At 35.3% G+C, this 21865-nt stretch overlaps 1 protein-coding gene and 1 long non-coding RNA gene across 2 annotated transcripts; both read left to right on the plus strand.

The window, feature by feature from the left end:
* Window positions 1-1758: 1758 nt before the first annotated feature.
* On the plus strand, window positions 1759-4180 carry LOC127850373 (uncharacterized). Its single transcript, XR_008035270.1, has 3 exons — window positions 1759-1865; window positions 3080-3199; window positions 3915-4180. It is a non-coding gene; the product is annotated as an uncharacterized LOC127850373 (long non-coding RNA).
* Window positions 4181-9455: 5275 nt separating this feature from the next.
* LOC127849738 (uncharacterized) lies at window positions 9456-20646 on the plus strand. Its single transcript, XM_052382489.1, has 9 exons — window positions 9456-9977; window positions 15992-16151; window positions 16313-17235; window positions 17448-17562; window positions 17776-17930; window positions 18157-18226; window positions 19055-19192; window positions 19839-20014; window positions 20461-20646. Exons 3-9 carry the CDS (start codon window positions 16375-16377, stop codon window positions 20644-20646), a joined length of 1701 nt encoding a protein of 566 aa, XP_052238449.1. The 5' UTR covers window positions 9456-9977; window positions 15992-16151; window positions 16313-16374.
* Window positions 20647-21865: the final 1219 nt, after the last annotated feature.

Here is a 21865-nt window from a genome sequence, read left to right on the forward strand (position 1 = left end):
TATACCATGTCCGTTTAGAGTCACCCCAGCAGTACACACAGGAAAGTCAGGGACGACACTTTCCGCTACACTGGCAGTTCGTTTAAAAGAAACCTTCTTAAAACAAAAAAATCTATAAAACCGTTTCGTCCCTGATTAGCTTTCTCGGACTGCACAGGCTAATCCGGGAAGACACTTTACGCACATGCATCAAGACCAGTTTCCCAGAACGTTTCTTGTATCTTACAGGGGTAATTATATGGGAGAACAGCCATATGCAAACGGCACAACATGTGCTATGTGTCCCAAAAGCTGTACAAATCGACTGTGTGGTAAAAATGTGTTTATTACTGACTAAAACAACGTTACTGAAGTTGCTTCGAAATACAATGCAATTTAAGATTTGGTCATTTCAACTAGTACAATCGTTGGCATGTAAGCTAATAGTCATCAAAAACAAATAACAACAGTTTTATCTTCCTCATAATAAGTTTAACAACAATCTGATACATAACAACAATCTTATAATTTGTTGACAGAAGAATATAATACAGACACAATCTACGAGCTCATCAAATTTAATAAAAAAAACATAACAGTTCAGCCTCGGTCTGTGAAAAAGGGTTTTAATGCATTGACGTGTCGTCCAAGATTAGTCGGTGCGGACTGCACTGGACGGCACTTCGTTAAAAGGCAGATTTTTCTTAACAAAAATCCAGTGACGGCAGAAGTGTCGTCCCTGATTCGCCTGTGAGGCTTGCACAGGCTAATCTGGGACGACACTTTACGCACGTGCATTGACATATTTTCTTTAATCTATCGATGATGGATAAGAAAAAGAATAACGGGTCGAAGTTGTGATATTTGCCAAGTCATAAAATTACAGTTTTAGACACAATGTTATTTGAACAATATTTTGAATTCCTGGCGGTGTTAAGGCTCATCGGTTTGCTTACGATTTTTCCTGCCGTTTTTAACCAAGTGCTAGTCATCTAATTGCCTTTAAGAAGAAGTTCAATATAAATAGTGCCCATCTAGGTTATTCATACGTTTAATTAGTTAACATTTACTTGTATAGTTTATATGAGAAGCGCTGGATGAAAACGGTGTTTAACGCATGTCTTTAAAGTGATGTGTAGTCCGCACAGGTTAAATATGACTACACCTTCCACTTATTGTTTTTTTTTTAGTTTCAGGAAGTATTACCTCAAAAATTCAATTTAGGCGAAAAGTGTCGTACTTGACCAGCCATTGCGTATTGCACAGGAAATTCTAGGACGACACTTAACGCACATGCATTAAACCCTGATTTGACGAGCTCGTGTAGAATGTCTTTAATTGTCATCATTCAGTACAGATCTCAACTGTAGAAAATACACTTGCAAATAATGAAGTTTAAAAAAGTATCGAATATTATTATGCTAATTGAGTTAATGGCATTTTAAATGATTATTTCGCAATGTATTTAATCGATGATTTGTGTGCATATATCAAGGAAATGCGTATTATGTTTTATTATTGTTCAAATAGTATGTATCATTAGAGTGGCTTTTCTATTTTTATATCTGAAATAGCACTGCATTGGCCAATTTTTTAAAATAATGCGAAATATGCTAAAAAAACACACAAAACCTAATCACCCTGTACAATTATCCGTTAAATTTCAAAACAACCGGGCCTGAGCGCAACCTTGAAAGTAGCATTGGCTCATTTATAAATGCATCTCAACAAAGAGGTGGCGTCCGTGATAAACGGCCGTGAACATGTACTTCTAATATTATTTTTTTCTAGGTTGTGGCGGGTTGGTGCGTCTAAACGGAAGGGTCCTGGACTTGAAGGAATGCAACTGTTACTGCTATCATTTCACATGCAACCGAATTGTGCACGTGAGTTTCGAGTATACAGACGAAGGGAAAATGTTATTTTTATTACTTATTTGTAGATATTTGTTTATATCCACCAGTGTTATATAAATTGCTAAATGTGTGACTTGATCTCATAAATTTAATTCGTATTACTTACAATTCATCTCATTTATGTTCGTTAAGCTTACATTTGTCATAAGTTTTGTTTTTCTGTTGCTTGAGTTGAAAATTAAGTGTGTAAAGTACCTCTCCTGTCTCTCCTGATTGACACACGATATCAGGGGCGTAGCTAGCATCTTTCGAGCTGTAGGTCCGGATATGATACATACAAACGGGGGGGGGGCAGGTGTCCACCGCCTGAAATAATTTACATTCTTTAACGCCTGTGGCGAGATTTAAAGCATATCAAGACAAATAATTAGATAAGAAATATAAGACTTTGGCCTGAATTTCTTTGATATTTTACTGTTTTTTTCTCAATGTCAGAGAACCAAATTTTGCTTTGTTCGGCATCAAGGTACCGAACCGACTCGGATTCAGTCAATGGATCGGGTTACGGGACAAGTGCTCCATTTTAAATTTCCGCGGTCATAAACACATTCGGAATTGTCTGAGGATTATTTCAATATGAAATGCAGATTTCTAACACATCAAATCCCCCCCCCCCTATCAGGGTCAACATTTTAATGCGTTTTTCGAAGTTGAAGCATTTTTATTTGTTCATGTTTCGAAAAAAAATGTAGGCCCGGGCCAGCTGTGCATTATAGCTGCTACGCCCCTGGTAATTGATACCAACTGTATGATTGCTATGAATCTCTAAAGTGCATTCCCACCAGTTGTTGTACCCAATGTCCAAATAGTGAGGGACCTTTTATTGAAACTACCTTGGGTGATTGTTTAAATCAATGCAATGTTCATTTTAAAGAACCAGTGCCCGTATTCAATAACTGATTATAAGAATGAATTTTAAAATTTAATTATATTTTTTAAACTTTAAAATACTCAAACTTCTTGAAAGTCCAGAAAAGTGTTGCAGTGAACAGTTTAAATGGTCTAAATAGCGTAAATAATACTATCTTTATTATTTAAGCACCATTTCGAGCCTTTTTATGTGCACACCCTAAGGCATTTTTATTGAGTCTAAGACTATTATTTATTCTTAATTCTAAGAAGCGGTTGGTAAATACGGACCCAGAATGTGAAGCATAAGATGAATTGTTATGACTATCTTGCAGTGAAATGCGTTGGCGCCGTTGATAGTACCCACTGCCCGGGTTTTTACTCAGGAAAATGCGAGGTTTGGACCAACGTACCAGTTGAGTGTCCCAAAATGTGCAAGTGGTGCCCATACGCGGGTAAGAATTATATGAGCCGCGTTCTATGAAAACTGGGATTCAATCATATGATTCGAGATTCATGCTGGATAAGCCTGTACAGTGCGCACAAGCCAATCACGGACGACACTTTCCGCCTTCACTGGATATCCGTATAGTGGAGGATTCGTTTAAACGAACATTTCTAAACAAGCGGAAAGTGTCGTCTCTGAGTAGCGTGTGGAATAATCAGTATCAAAACCACCAGCACATCTAACTCTGGAATAACTCCGCCTGTGCCTCGGCATTTACAAAGTCCTCCTAAGGCAGTTACTATGTCATCAGAAGGCAGTTACAAACAACTGGTATTTAATGAACCACCGTCACTACCATATCGGTATTATAAAACCATGTTCACCACCTCCACAGCACCGCTACCTCCATCATCACGACCATAACAACTGCAACCAACAATAATACCACCACATCTAATTGCCATAACACAAGCACTACCTTACGCCATTAGAACACTACCACCGCAATCATAACAAAGCGGTCAACTAAGCGACCATGATAGATAAAGCAATCGGACTCCACAACATTAACTGCATCGCTACATTAACTACAAGATATCCTTAACATTTCTCCATCATAACAAACAGACGTTAAATCTAGTACAGATTGTAATACAAACTACATTTATGCACACAGAATATAGATGTGCATACTATTCTCTGGTTCTTTTTTTCTGTTTCAGACAAGCAATTCCTCAAGTAACCTAGATCGTTCAGCCTTATCTCACAACGGATAATTAAAGCCTTTGAACAAAGTGCTTATTTGTTGACGCATTATAAATTCGCATGTACTTTTTATCGTTTTCTTTCGGTTGGACAATTGTAACTTATGTTATATATGCATGTGTACATGCATTAGCTGTAATTTAAATGTGTTACTTCGTTTACTTAACTTTAACGCATTTAGTAGTTTATTGCTTTACGTTGATTCCTATAGTTAAGATATTGTTGCGAATTTGTTATTTGACATGTTGTTTACGACTACAACTTGCTATATTGACCAACATAGAAATATTTCTTTTTAAAGAGTCGTGTTATTCTAGTTGTATATACGTAAGCATGTTTATATTGTATCGAAAAGTAAGCTTTTGTTCATTTTTTTTTATTTTGAATATATTATACAGCAGCTGTTGTGTTTGTTATTTTTCATATAAGCGGTGTACGTAGATATCAAACTCATTATTTTCGGCTGTTCTTTCTTTGAACACATTTATTTGTTGTTGTTTTTTGTGTTTTTTTTTTGTTTTGGTTAAAGTTTATTTTAAAAAAGCAAGTAAAGGCCATGAAACGAAATCCTATTCGATCTATGCACATGTTAAATCATATATTGTTTTTTTTATTAGAAGATTAAGTACCGATCAGAAATTGGAAGCCATTTTTATAATTAAGCGCGCAATTGGTAAATCAACCATTATTTTAATAAATACAAACATTCTCTATGTACATTAAGCAAAGATAAAACATGAATTGTTTCTCACATTAAAATATTTACCGTAATATTCAAGATTACTAAACAAATTAAAATCCAACTGGACGTTATCAGTGTTTTTGGCAAGCATTTATATCTGAGACATATAACTTCTAATCTTGCACATACTCACGAAAAATAACTTACTATCACTTTTTTATGTTTATTTTGCAATATGATTGCAACTACCTTAGACACTAGTGCTATTTAATGCATCTTCGAATGTAACTTTAGAATGCCATAAACAGAAGATAGCAAAATAAGTTAATGTAATGCTCACCAATGTTAAAGCACGGCAAGAAAACGGACAGCAGACTCTATGTTAACAGGGGCTTCTAACGCCCTAGTTGCCCAATTTTAAATTCAAAAAGTTTGCAAGGTTTTTTCCGTCGCTTCCGAGGAATAACTCTTGTTTGTCCGAAAGGGGGCATTAAATTTGGTACATCCTCGCACTGGACAATGGCGCATACCAGTAAAACGCCAAATAGGCTGTTTTTGACTCCGACCCTAATTGAAAGTCCCAGCCAAAACTAGGTGGGCCCGAAAGGTAGTTATCATAATGTATGCATGTACTCGGTCGCTTGCGGGATAACTCGTGTTTTTCCGAAGGGGACCTTAATAGGTGCATACCCACTCACTGGAAAATGACACATAATACGCTTAATAGGCTGCATGTGACTCCGACCATAATTTAAATTTCCAGCCGAAACTAGGTGCGCCCGACAGGAAGTGAGGTGAGCATGCACCATTTCACTTCCGGTGGATAACTCTTGTTTGGCCGAAAGGGGGCATTGAACGAGCTAACCCACGCTATGGCAAAGGACTCATCCCAGTGAAACGCTTAATAGGCTGTATGGAAATCTGACCCTAATTAAAAGTCCCAGCCGAAACTAAGTGAGCCCAACAGGCACGTCGCTTCCGGGGGAAAACTATTGGTTGTCAAAAAAGGGTCCTTACAGGTGCATACACATTCACTTGATAAATGATGCTTAATGCGCTTAATAAGCTGTATGTGACTCCGACCCTAATTAAAAGTCCGAAACTAGGTGAGGCAGTCGATGGGAGGTGAGCGTGCACTAGGTCGCATTCGAGAGGGAGATAACTTTTGTTTGTCCGAAATGGGGCGTTGACGGTGCATTCCAACTAACTGGAACATGACGTTTACCAGTAATACGCTAAGTAGGCTGTATGTGACTCCAAGCCTAACTGAAAGTCCAGGGCCTCAACTAGGAAAGCTTGATTTCAGCATGCACTAGGTCACTTCCAGAGGATAACTCTTGTTTGTCAAGAAGGGGTCCTTAAAGATTCATACACATGCACTGGATAAATGACGCATACTGCGCTATAAAGGCTGTATGTAATTCCGACCCTAATTAAAAGTCCCGGCCGAAACTAGGTGAGGCCGACAGGCAGTCGACGGGAGGTGAGCGTGCACTAGGTCACTTCCGAAGGAAAACTTTTGTTTGTCCGTAAGAGGGCGTTGAATGCAAACTCACTGGAAAATGACGTATACCAATAATACGCTAAGAAGGCTGTATGTGACTCCGTAACTAATTAAAAGTCCCGGTCGAAACTAGGTGAGCCCGACCTCAGCATGCACTAGGTAACCTCAATGGTATAACTCTTGTCTATCAAAAACGGGTTCTGAAAGGTGCATACACAGTCACTGGATAAATGACGCATAATGCGCTCAAAATTCTGTATGTGACTCCGACCCTAATTAAAAATCCCGTCCGAAACTAGGTGAGTCCGACAGACTGTTGACAGGATGTCAATATGCATTAGATCGCTTAAGGGGGATAACTTTTTTCAGTCCGAAATCTGCCATTTACGGTGCACACCCAGTCACTGGAAAAATGACACGTACTGCGAAAAAAGGCTGTTGTGACTCCGACCCTATTTAAATAGTCCGGTCGAAACTAGGTTAGCTCGACAGGTAGTCGACGGAAGGTGAGCGCGCACTAGGTCGCTTCCGGAGAATAACTCTTGTTTGTCCAAAATGGGCCTTAAATGTGCATATCCATTCACAGGTAAATAACGTAATAAGTAAATCGTTAAGTAAGGATCTATGTGACTCCGACCATAATTAAAAGTCCCGGCCGAAATTAGGTGAGTCCGACGAACAGTTGACAGGATATCAACATGCACTAGGTCGCTTCCGGGGGATACCTCCTGATTGTCCGAAAGGGGCTCTTAAAGGTGCATACTTACTCACTGGAAGATGACGCATATTGCGATAAAAAGGCAGTACGTGTCTCCGAGCCTAATTAAAAGTCCCGGCCTAAACTAGGTGAGCCCGACAGCTGTCGACGGGACGTCGCTTTCGTGGGATAACTCTTGTATGTCCGAGAGGGGTCATTGAAGGTGCCTACTCACTTACTGAAAAATGACGCATACGCATGATAGGCTGCATTTGACTCCGACCTAAATTCAAAGGCCCGGCTGAAACTAGGTGGGCCCATAAATGTGCATACCACTCATTGGAAAAGTAAAGCAAACTGTCAGTAATGCGCTAAATAGGCTGTGTGTTACTCCGATCCTAATTAAAATTCGCGGCTAAAACTTTGTGAGCTCGACAGGCAATTGACGGTTTGTTAGCGTGCACTAGGTCACTTTCGGAGGATAACACGTGTTTTTCCGAAATGGGGGCCTTAAATGTGCCCACCCACTCACTGGTAAATGACGCATACAGGTAAAATGCTAAATAGGCTGTATATAACGCCGACCCTATTTTAAAATCCCAGCCGAAACTAGGTGAGCCAGACGGGCTGTTGACAAGATGTCAGCACTCACTAGGTCGCTTCCGGGGGATATTTCTTGTTTGTCCAAAAGGGGCGCTTGAAGGTGCAAACAGACTCACAGGCAAAATGACGCATACTGCACTAAATAGGCTGTTTGAGACTCCGACCCTAATTTAATGCCCCGGCCGAAACTAGGAGAGCCCAATAGGCAGTCCACGGGAGTTGAGCCTGCACTAGGTCTCTTTCGGGGGTTACTCTTGTGTGTTTTTTAAAGGGGCCTTTACAGGTGCACACAGACTCACTGGAAAAATGACGCATACTGCACTAAATAGGCTGTATGTGACTCCGACCATAATTAAACGTCCCGGCGGAAAGTAGGTGAGACCGACAGGCACTTGACAGGATGTGAGCATGCACTAGGTTGCTTCCGGGGGATAACTCTTGTTTGTCCGAAAGGGGCCCATAAATGTTCATACCACTCACTGGAAAAGTAAAGCAAACTGTCAGTAATGCGATAAATAGGCTGTATGTTACTCCGATATTAATTAAAATTCCCGGCTAAAACTAGGTAAGCCCGAAAGGCAATCGACGGGAGGTTAGCGTGCACTCGGTCCCTTCCGGGTGCTAGGTGAGCCTAACAAGATATCGACTGGAGGGTAGTGCAGTAGGTCGCTACCGGGGAATAACTCTTGTTTTAAAAAGAATACTTCGTAATAAGGCTTAATATACTTAACTGGCTGCTAAAAAGGCTAAATAGGCTTCATGTTTCAGCCCATTTAATATACTTATTATATATAGCTAAATAGGTTCAAATGGCTTCTTAATACGCTAGAATTGGCTAAAAAGGATATATATTTCAGCATTCGCACTAAACTTGCTAACTAGGATAAATAAGATTTATATTCAGCCCATTTAATATACGTATTACATCGGCTAAATAGGTTCAAATGGCTGCTAAATAGGCTAAAATGGGCTTTATATGATGTAGATTTCAACCTTTGTACGCGTAATTTATTTATGTCTTAGTCTATGTATAGGTCAACGAGTATTATGCTAGAAAGATTGTTAAAGTTTATAATTATGTCCTATGAAACGCGTCATTTACGTTAGAACATTTTCACAAATTTTGATATTATAGATTAAATGTTTAGTACGCGCAACATGTTAAATATTGTTTGCAGATGATCTAATAATGTATTCATTAGACTGCGGTACTAACAATAAGAATGCAATAATATCAACATGTTTAAAGTTTGTTACATTAACTAATGCACATGGTCTTCCTCTAGTCCCATTGAAAACGAATACATACTTCTTATAGCGTGTATGTTTATGTGTATACCATTAACACGTATACTCGTAAATGTGTGCGTGTGGCTTTTTCACAATTAATTGGTTTTGAGTTTGAAATAAACCAGTATAAAAAAATAATTCTAATAATCTGTTCAAAACAAACACAATCACTAAAAAGTCAATAATAATTATCTAAAAATTATCTAGTATTCAGTAATAATAATAATACTTCTTATAATAATACTTCTTATAATAATACTTCTAATAATAATAATAATAATAATAATAATAATAATAATAATAATAATAATAATAATAAAAATTATTATTATTATTATTATTATTATTATTATAATCATCATAATAATAATAATAATAATAATAATGATAATAATAATTATAAGCATAATAATATCAATGTATTGCTTTAAAAGTATTGGAGGTCTCAAGTGTATTGATACACGTTGTTAATATGTCTTCTGTTTTATGATAAGGAAATTTCGAGGTGGGAAACCAAATAAAATATATATAAATCATACGTAATGTCATACTTTATTTCCTTCAATGTCAGTAAACAAGCTTAGTGCTCTTGAACAATTGACAGAGGCTAACCAATTTTGTACTTGTTTTAGTGTTAACTCACTTAACAAGGAATGTCGCAACATATCAAGCATAAGATTGCGCAGACAACTTGGTACGTTAACTAGCAACCTTGATTATTTTCATTCCGGACTATTTGTATGAAAAATAACTATTTTTTTTATAAAAACGACAATCAACGGCAATATATCAATTCACATGATTTGTGAATATATACATGGAATTAATGCGAAATGTTTTTGCGTGCACACCATTTGGCAAGATGACGATTTCATTGTGTTTTGAACAATAGCCCAAACACACTGCTCATGAGCATGCTAAAATTAATTTTGATAATTAAAAACAGTATGCATATATCATGGAAAAAAGTATCTACCCGTGCATTGGTGTGCTATTTGATTGCGTAAGATATATGGCGAAACTGACCCCATTCAAAATGATTTAGATGTATCATTGCTGCTTGGTTGACATTTAAGACCAATATTCATGATAAAGACCTGTCGGCAGATTAGCGGGTGGATAGTGTTCTAATTCATAAATAAAATAGTGCGTAGCATAAAGGACATAAATAGCACGGCGGTTACACAAAATATATGGACAATTACGAGTAGGATTTGTTGTTGTGTTAAACAGATGATTCAAAGGTAAGTGATGAATGAGCTTCATACCATCTTTGGTGCCAACTTTATGCATTTGCGTTTTCACGATTTTCGTTTTAAACATTTAAGGGTACGTAAGTTAATATCCTTTTTTCTTAAGTTAACGAAGACGTTTATTGACATTTATATTATTTGAAAAATGCCTTTAAGCTTCCCCCGATGAACAAATGAAAGTTGGCCTGATCTTCAGCTGTATAACGCCTGCGTCCAACATCATTTCTAAGTAAAGCCATTGGTATCCGACAAAGAGTCAATAATGCATCAATTTTAACAGGGATCTTATACAACCGCGCCTGTCGGGAAAGCACGGTTGAGCTTTGTCCGAAATAGTAGAGATTGTCCGGTTTCAAATGTGTTATTATGCCTATAGTTCCTTAAACAATATTCCCGAAGTGGTTGAATCATTGCGCGATAAAGGTGTACTTGTTGTCGCTCTGCGAACATGTTATCACCGTCTGTCATCAAAGTTTCGCAATGCGGTTAATCCCAATTATGGGTACCAAATGTGTCCGCTTGTGCGTTTTGTGATCAACTGGATGCAAATTACAGAAAATAAAAACAAAACATTTGCTTGAACCCTTCCTTAGAAAGTGCACTGCATATTAACACTTTAATACCAATTGAAGCCGTGTGTTTCTACTCTTACAAAAATGCAATAGGCAAACTATTTGTATTGTACTTAACTGGGCCAATTCGGTCAGGACGATGCAGGTACACTACATTTCATAAACATTTCAACTGATTATGTACTTACTTATTTTGCATCAATTTAACATGTCGGAAATCGAATTATACCTTTTGATGAGTAATTACTCATAAACTATATATCCGATTCCTATATCTCTTCCTAATTAGAAAATTTGAAAGCTCATTTTCCTCACCCAAACACTGAATTAATGTGATTAAAGACTAGTAAGAAACAAATATCTTCCGGTGTGATGCACCATTCTGTAAAAACAGGTTGGCTCCCATCCATTTTTATGTATTACCCGCTCAAAATATGTCGCAACCATGTTTGTCTTTTTTTCACCTTGCAATAATCTCGTAAAATTCAGACATACCAATCATGTTTTATGCCATTGAGTGTTATTTTAAGTAACGTACACTATTTTTAGGAACATTCTTATGTTTGCATCACCACAAACGATCTGTAACAGACGTCCTCTATGCACACGTGGCATTCGATTCCGTTCATCACCTTGTCCTCGTTTGTCCTCACTACTCAAACTTCGTATAGTTAACTTTTGGACACACCATGTCTGTAAACGACAACAAATCACAATGGTAATTATGGTCTCAACTTTGCTCAAACTTACGAAAGTAAATAATTTCCTCAAAACGTTTGAACACACAATGTTGACATCACTCTACTGTGTTGTTCACTACTTGTATAAGTGTTCATTTCAAATAATATGTTTTATATTTACTGCGTAAACGATGTTTGATTATTATGTTAAATGATCGAAAACCGTATTCAAACAAAAAGTTCTGCGTTAAAAATATTAGCTCTGTTGATGCATATGATATAATAGTTTGTGTTATCATATTTACCCTTAAACAAACAGTTATTGCGTTTTCTATTCCGAAAATGTGTGGGTTTGTATATATAAAAAATAAATTGCTTTCGGATCTATATGCTTACTAAATGCACACTTCCTGGGTCCTTAAATGAACTGTGGTTAAACAAATTTTGATTAAGGGAATCTATAAAAGTAAAACAAGCCTCACAAAGAACATCCAAAAAGGAAACGTTATAAATAGTGTATAATTATATGCATATTCTGTTCCGTTTGATCTATATTATATAGTTAAATACATCTATAATTGTATCATTAATATGTTTTGTTTACTAAACAGCCCATATTAAAATCATTTAATTTTCAACATATATTTCTAATGAACAATTCAATGCTAAGCGCTATGTCAAAAAGTCATATACAAATCTTAAAACACACACATGTACGCATGCTCGCCATCAATGGCTTCGACCAGCCCGACCATCCATCGGCTTTCCCATCTGCCCGCCCGCCTGGCTGGCTCCCCGTATGCCCGCATGGAAAAAGGAAACACACATATTCAATCAGCTGGCCTTTCAAATGGCGTATGCATTGTCGAAAAATTAGAAATATTTAGAGTAATTAAATTGCAATTTGCGTGAGATTAAGCGTTCATTGTTAACCTGTATGTAATGAAAACTAATGCCATTTGGATACTAAATATTTCGTTTTCACCCATGCAATATGTTGTATTGCTTATATCGACAATTGCTTTTCAAATATAAAACTGTTGGCTTTTAGAGGAAGATATAATCTCAAGTTTCTGAAAACCAGGCCTATATTCGCGTACGTCAATAACTGCTTTAGTACCGACATAAATTAGCAAAGTTTTATTACATGCTTACATGCCTATTGATTTTACGAATATCTTATGCTTTAAAACGCAATAAAAGATATTTATAGAAAAATCATAAAATAAAACCACGTCAACTAAGTCAGTGGGTAATTTGCGGAAATAACTGATGATAATAATATGTAAGTTATTACGAACGATTCTTACAGGTAGTCTTGTGTTTTAGTGCGAATATCTATTGTCATTATCAGTTCTTAAATTGTTTAATTATGAAACAAAATATATCAACGCCATAAATTTATCACATAAAACTGAGATTTACCCAACGTAGATATTAAATAAACGGTGGGAAAGTAGGTCAGGTAAAACAGATCGATATCAACGTAGCTTACAATGAAACATTATAATTATATAGATAATTATATAGATACCCTATCGGGGGCATAAAAAACCCATCAAAGATGCTGAATTGTTTGAAATGGCAGCTGATTAGTTTTAATGAAATAAATTGTATATTTATTATAACATAAAATTGGAATTGCTTTATTATTTGAAGTTGCCACTTTCTTTATAATGAGCATTTGATTTGTATGAAAATTTGTCATAGAAATGCAACACTAAACGCAGATAAAATATCTATTATAAACATATACTTTAAAAGAAAATTACATAAAATATTATGACCAACATTTCTAACCTGTAAACAAAACATATTACCGTCACAAACTACTCTTCCAAAACAAGAAGAAAAAGAAACAAGACAAAACCAAGTTCATATCTTATTATTACAATTGGCACCGTTTTTTTTAGCATTTCCTGTTTATAACTTAACACATGTTTTATACGGATACGATCTTTGATATATTTATGAACCGTGAAAGTCAACTGGTTTTAAGCAACATTATATTTGTCTTTTTATCCGTAATATAATGGCATACTGGAAACTCGCAAATTATGTCGATGCTAGCTTGATCGTTTTATAGAACAACACTTATTTAAGGTTATTTTATGTGTGGCTTTTGCACATGAGATGTTCGGAAAGTGTTCTTTATTTTTGGAACTCAATTTTCGGGTTGAGTATACATGAAGCTTTAAGGATATGCATTAAATTTTCTTTATTATAAATAAGGGTTTTGATACAAAGCTGTTATTTGACACATCATGTGTCGCTTTTTTCGACTCTATTCAATAAGTCAATCAATTTTTTTTGAGAGAATAACACGTCACTGCTTTATCATTAAATACTCGGGAGAAGATTATAAAAAAGCAAGAAATGTGTTTGTCGGAAACACTATGTCCCCTCCTGCGCCGATTTGATTTAGTTTTCTTGACCTTTGACCTTGAAGGATGACCTTGACCTTGGTCTTTTACTACTCAAAATGTGCAGCTCCATGAGATACACATGCATGCCAAATATGAAGTTGATATCTTCAATTTATCACAAGTCATTGCAAAATGTTAAAGTTGGCGCAAACAAACCAACATACAGACAGGGCAAAAACAATATGTCCCCCACAATAGTGGTAGGGGACATAATTACGGCTTGTCTTGCCGAATATTAGCATGTGAATTATACATTTGCGCGCCTTACGAAAATATAATAGCTACGCCCCTGCATTTTAAGCACGAATTAATCTTATCTATACAGTTTGACTTGCTGTGCCATGAGCACATTCAGATTCATTTTAATATGTGTATGTAACGTGTTTTTTGTGTGTTTAGTTTCTATTTGTGTCTACCATGTAAAGCATCTTTATATGAAGGTGTTTGTTTAATGGAATCCGGTTGATGACCTTAAAGAAGATGCAAGTAATATGGCGCATATCCAAAAGCTGACTTATGTAAACGCCTACTGGCCTACTATGAAAAATATATCGGGCAACAGTCTAGGGCCGATATCAGAGTAGTGGTATGATACAATGCGGGTTTTGTCAAAATGCCGATGTTGGAAACATATTTAAGAATTGATAAAGTTGAGTATTACGATTAATAAAACCCGGCAAATGCTGTGGTACAGGTCATATAATGCGTATTGTTTTCTTTGATAATACGAGTATGCTCTAGTGTTGACTTCATTGCAATAGAGATTGAAATGATCGATATTCACGGTTGAAACGCAATCTTTGTTTTACACGCACATAAAAACTATTGGTTCATTGTATATTGTGAGACATTGTGATATGTCGGCTGCATAGAGGACGGTAGATAAAGGCTCGTTTATGAAGACAAAAATGGTATAGTGCTAATACAATGAAATTGTTCAGATAAATATATGTTGTTTTGTAAAGAACCACTTAAAACCATGCAATTTTGTATTATTTTCGGACACGTAATAAATAAATATAGGGTAAAGTATGTATTGTTTTGTTATACTTTTAGTATGAATAAAAATTGTGTGTACGGAACTCAGGATTTCCGTCTGGTCATCTATGCAACGTTCCAGTTTTTGCTCCAGAAATAATCTAGAAACTTTGAAACTTTTAAGGAAGATAAATGGCCCGAAGTGAAATATCATAGAACGATAATTTGAATTATTGCTTTCATAAGTTAATTGTAATTTAAATATGTATAAATAAAGTTTGTACAGGCAGTTTTCGACCCGATAGAAAGTATCAGCTGAAAACTAGATAGACATATAGATGTCAAGCAGTGGTTAGGACTTATAATACGTTTTTCTTCCATAATTGTCAGGATATTTACCTTTGTTATTGTTCATATTTAATTTTTGACACAAACAAGCTGTTCATTATACATTATCTTATCAAAATCTTAAAAAATAAAATCATGGATTAAAAAAAAAGAGAAATAACCGCTGACAAAGCAGCACAGGGTATATTTCATTCACAACAGTGACAATTCTAGATATATGTCAGAAATGAGTGTTGAGTTGACTTTGTATGTAATCACCAACGGTCATGTTTGATCTGCTGACAATAATAATAAGTATTTTTTTAAATGATTAGTAACCATAAGAGGGATTTAAGATTTTAAAACGTAAAAAAGGGTCTTCATGCAGACAAAAACTCACAACCAAAACGCAATGCGCATTTTATTTGGCCAATAGAATAAAGAAAAGACGACTTACAAAACAAATTACAAATCCAAACATAAGTACAAATATGTTTATTTCAATTTGTATAATTAACTTTGAGAGACAGAAAATGTTCAATGTCGCATTCGCTGTCACAAAATAAACATAATGTGCTCCAAGCAAAATATAGTATTGTGCTTATATATTTTAGGCCTTTGCTTTATTAATGTACAGATAAGTAAAAGTATTGTTGTAGCTTTTTTCTTGTTCTTCTTTGATTTTGACGCATACAAAAATGTTTATATATTATATATCCGAATACACAGGTAATAAAAATTGGTTATAACGTTGTATTTTCCCTAAAGTCTTTTTTTAGAGACAGTATTTGTTACTTATCGATTAACATTTCATTTATCGCACTATGGCGCGTACACATACAAATAGCGGTACAGTCATTTCAAACTTTCTTTTAGAGAAGGACATATATAGAACGAATTTAACTAAAACTCGAAAACATAACACATCAACTAAACCACAATTATATTATAAACATGTAGGAACTTGTATTTTGCATATTTCGATTAATTTTCTACGTCTGTATATATATTTGTGTATTAAGGTAGACGAAGAGCACCGACTGGAAATCTAGCCGTTACAACGGCATGTCACTATGATTACTGTTATGAAGAACAAGAACAACGTATTTATTCTGTGAGATTAACAACGGAAACAATCGATGATGTCTTCAAACAACAGAAATTATGCAGCAACACAATTAAGTATGTTCTTATCGATTCCGATAAAAAAACGATTATTGATATCTTAATTTGTAAATGCTCCGTTTACTAATAAACATTAGTTTTAAGTTAACAATGGACGTCAATACATGCACATGAGGACATATTATAAATGTCTTACTTGTATCTTTCTATATTTTAAGAAAGTTTTACCGAAAAAAGAACAACATTTTGCATTCAATTGGATCCACAATTTTAAAAAGAAATGCATAATAAAAATATGGCAAGAGAACGACAAAAATCCATTATAGAAACGTTGCATACATTGTCGCCTTCGCAAACATCTAGAGGCAGAATGGCAGTATATTTTCGACACAGACAGGTTTACTTAATTTCAATTGAAATGTTGCCTCGACACAAACACTTGATCAAGGATATAAAGAGTATCAAACGCCTGCCATCCACATTCTTTGCATACGTTGACGAATCGGGTGAGTTCCAGATATGTGGAAACTCTCCGAATAACGCTAAAGACATAAAACCGGTGTTCAATTATTTGGATGCTGGACATCAATCTGGAACAGTATTTAATATCAACTACCACGATTTAAAGAAACCTATTTCGCTGTCTGACTGCAAAGGCAAAGCGTTTCTAGAAGATAACGATAAATGGCATTTTGATTGTTTCAAGACTCATGCTGGATCTAAGTTGAACGTTTTCCCAAACGACCCACCTGCATATAATGTGCGTGCTCAAGAGTCTGAGGAATCCAACCCAAATTCACGGGCAGATCAGGTAGAGGATGAGGCGGACGGTTTTAGTTCAATAGTGCCGTCATCGTGCTCAACAGAATTTCCACCTTCCAGTTTGGATCACAGGCCAAGCCATTTATCGCTTCACTCAATTGTCCACAACAACTCCAGTTTTGAATACGATTATTGTAATGACCTTCCAGAGTGGAACAGACAACACGGAGAAAACACTCGTGTTTCTGAAATCGTTGCAAATGAAGTTTTATTGCAAAATAGGATAAATCGTCAACTTCAACAAGACGATGTATCAACGCATCTTAATTCTTTTCGCCTTACAACCAGCGTCGTACAAAACCGAGAGCAGAATTACCTGGTATTATTACATTAAGAATAATATCGTGATGTGAATATGTATTTAAAACGTCAACTGAATCACTATTTGTACATATGAATACACCAACAATGCGATGATCACTTAAAAGAAACATGTAACAGGATGCAGTTATTAGAAAATAAAGTTTCGTTGCATTGGCATAATTTATATTGCAGTGGGTATTATTAATAAGTATATGCTATATTTTTCAGACAGCAAAGTATCCCGACTTCAGAAATGAGGAAGTCAGAAGGAAATCTTTCGATAATTGGCCTAGGACACTTCCAGATGCGCGTGAATTCGTCCCACGAGGGTTTTTCTATACAGGTAAGTCTATTCTTGATATTAATCAACGTTGTTTTATTTTATTTGGTGCTGTTGAGTAAAATAATATGTGTTCTTATTACCTTTTAGACGTGTAATGTTTTTAATCAGTTAAGTTTGAACCGGTTTGTTACGGTACCTTTAGCAATCTAAGTGCAACAAAACAACGGATTTTATGTCAACATTGACTTTATCTTTATATTAAAAATCCATCAGGAATCGGTGATCTAGTGAGGTGCTTCTGCTGTGGTATTGGACTGAAGGACTTTTCGGACGGTGATAATCCACTCATGGAACATGTGAAACACTCTAGAAACTGCGCTTTTCTCGTAGAATGTTTTGGTAGCCGAGAGGAATTACACAGATATGCGGTATACATTGTTTCGAATTTCATAAGTTCGATTTGCGTCTTTGATAACACACGCAGTAGATTAAGGACTATTTTGGTGATGGCAATAGTTCGTCCTTCTTGTTGTTTCTGTTCAAATGTAAAGAGCAGCTTAAAGATTAAAACTCTTAAATCGTCACCCATAATATACCTTTGAATATAATAATATAAATCGACATATTAAAGTAAAATAAACTTTGTCATTTTAGCAAACTATTTCAACTCGAGAGCCTGAAGATATAAGGCGTCAACAGAGGCAACAATATAACAGCTTGCAAGGTATACCATAATATATCTTCATTTATTGTTATGAGGAAAAGAAGATTGTTCTAGTTTAATAGACACATAGAAGTGCTAAAATCCGTATACGTATTTTGATTATGATATTGATTATTATCAAAATATTAATAATAATAATAATCAACACCACCACCACTACCACAATGACAATCATCATCATCATCATCATCATCATCATCATCATCATCATCATCATCATCATCATTATCAACATCATCATCATCATCATCATCATCATCATCATCATCATCATCATCATCATCATCATCATCATCATCATCATCATCATCATCATCATCATCATCATCATCATCATCATCATCATCATCATCATCATCATCATCATCATCATCATCATCATCATCATCATCATCATCATCATCATCATCATCATCATCATCATCATCATCATCATCATCATCATCATCATCATCATCATCATCATCATCATCATCATCATCCATCATCATCATCATCATCATCATCATCATCATCATCATCATCATCATCATCATCATCATCATCATCATCATCACCATCATCATCATCATCATCATCATCATCATCATCATCATCATCATCATCATCATCATCATCATCGTCATCATCATCGTCATCAGCATCGTCATCATCATCCATTATGATTATTATTATTATTGGTAGTAGTAGTAGAAGTATTATCATTATTTTTATTGTTATTATAATTCTATATTATTAATATTATTATTATTTGTTGTAGTAGTAGTATAACTATTATATGTATTATATGTATTAATATTATTAGTGTTAAGTTATGTAATTGACCAGGTCGTAATGTAATTGGATATAGAGCAAGACACGAAAGTCTCCGCTCTCTACAGGCTCGTCTAGATACGTTCACAAACTGGCCTTTACACTTAACCCAAAGGCCCTATCAACTTGCCGATGCTGGACTGTATTATACTGGTGCGTACATTTCACAGATTGTAATAAACATATTTATCAGATACATATATGTCTTTTATATATGAAATGAACGATTCGACTAATGAACTCGTCAGAACGGCGAAAAGGGCGACACAATTGTTGTATTTTCGCCATCTGTGTCATTTAGGGGGTTATTTGTCTCGTTCTTTTGAGCGTAATGGTTGTATTTTTACCCTCCATTTTCATTTTGGCGTTATATTTGGCATTTGTTGCCTGCAGACAGGTTTGAAAGTTGTAAAACGACAACAGGTTAGACTGACAAATGTACCCGTAAAACAAAAGAAAAAGGCGAAGCATATAATTATGTTTTGCCGCCCTTTTAGTCATTCCAGCGGATATAGTTTGTGTTCCAAGTGTTGGTGGGTTTGAAAGTGAAAACAACGACAACACGCAAGAACAACTTTCATACCCACCAGAATGATACGATTGGCGTAAAATGTCATAATTTTCATTAAGGCGCCCTTTGTGTCGTCCCGGTTGGTATATGTTGCTTTTTTGAAATGGCATGTTGGCGATATTTTGTACACCCGTCGTTCTGCCAAAAATGAGAAAGCGGACACTGGCATCAATATATGATTATAAAATTATGAAGCTATTTAATGTATGGTATCGATTTTATTAACAGGAACTGACGACCATTGCCGCTGTTTCGCATGTGACGGTGGATTGAGGAAATGGGAACCAGGAGACGATCCCTGGATAGAACACTGCAGATGGTTTCCGGCTTGTCCTTACGCATTTGAAACGAAAGGCCGCGATTTTATTGACCTTATTCAACTTTCAGCTGATCAGGCTGCAGAAGTAAATACTTGTTTTTCAGTATTCTAAGAACATATCCGCTTCGAGATGTTGCATCGTAACAATAAAATGAACACGAGTTGGGCTTGGGAGCGTGCAACACGTATATCTCATTATAAAAGTTTACTATCCAACTGATTTTTTTCCTGAAATAATCAAATACACTACTGTAACTAGTTGCGATGGTAAACATGTACATGATTATATTTATACATGTACTAGTCCCAAAAGATATATTATAAAAAGGATTGCAATATTATTTAAATGGATTTGTAGAAGAATTACAGTTTTTAGGCTAGACGAACAAGTTTAATTAATTCGTATACTAACGCATTATGCAAAACGTATTATTCATTATACAAATACTTGATATTTGTTGATACTATGTAAATCATCAGATAATACATTTAATTATGTTATTATTATTATTTTATCGTTTTGTTTCGAAGGAAAACGCGTCCGCACCGCAAGAAGATATGACTAACGCATTTCATGCCATGTCAATGCAGGATCCTCTAGTACAGGGAATTGTTGATCGACATGACAGTATGCTGAAAGAGAGCATGGGATTTTCTGACGAAATAATAAAACAAGCAGTTCTCGAACTCGTTCAGCAAGGTATGTTGATACAATGAAAAGTATACATATTAAATAAAAGTGAAAGAAACGATGGAAAATGTTCTTTGTCTGTGTTTATTTTTATTGTAATTATATTACTTTCTTTTTTGCATTTTAAATTATGAAACAGCAATATTAACAAATGTATACAAACGAAACTTTCCCATTGTCTTTTAATAAGCTAAACCATATTATACCCACTATCCAAGTATATTCACCAATTTTGCATAGTTTTTTTATTATACCATGAATTGTATATATAATAGGGCTTACTTTTGTAAATTTGTTTCAAATTTACATACGCGCACGCTTTTCAAATCAAGCAATAAAGACGCCAACATAGAAGACATCATCACACAAATTGAAATCATTACGGAGAAAAACACAATCCTTCATGAGCACCGTACGACCCTGAATTTCAATCAGGCTGAAGGTAAAATACTAATTTCAGATTTACTTGGTTTTAACAATTGTTTTTGAATAATAAAGACAAATACTCATTATTTAACTTGTTTTTGAATAATTTGAAGGTAATCATAACTTTAGTTATTTGTTTAAAATTAAATTATCATATTTGAATGATTCGTGAAATGATACCAATGTCAAAGAGGATTATCTGGGCCTTAAGTTCATATTTTCATGAAACAAACGGGTTGATTTGTTTTATTAAAGAAAATATTAATTGACTTCATCCTTCTCAGCTGTTTGACATTATAAAGAAAACGAATGTAATAGCAATTAGTTCAATAAAAGCGCCTCTGTGCGCGATTGTTATCGTCTAATACTCCATAGCAGATGGACTACTGGAGGAAAACAGCCGACTGAAAGGAATTCTAATGTGCTGCATTTGCCGAATAAATCAAGTGAACATTCTTTTTCTTCCATGTACCCATCATAAGGTTTGTATTGAATGCTCGAGCGATATTCACATATGTCCAGTTTGCAACCGGATCATCAAAGACAAAATCCGTACTTACATGTTGTAAGATGCAGCCTATGCAAATGTAACCGAATTCATAGCAATCCATTCACAAGAAAGGGCATCTATTGACAATTTCTGGAGCATTGATAAATACTCTACGGAGTGGATGAACACACCAACTTTGCTTTTCTGATGGAAGGAAGTAAATGAAAATAAAAATCTTAACTTTTTACCAAACAACTTAGTGTACATTTAAACGTTATACTTAACATTATCCATATATTGTGAGCAGTGTTATCTAGAAACAATAAATT

Source organism: Dreissena polymorpha, chromosome 11 (genome assembly GCF_020536995.1).
Source record: "Dreissena polymorpha isolate Duluth1 chromosome 11, UMN_Dpol_1.0, whole genome shotgun sequence".
NCBI classification, from domain to species: domain Eukaryota; kingdom Metazoa; phylum Mollusca; class Bivalvia; order Myida; family Dreissenidae; genus Dreissena; species Dreissena polymorpha.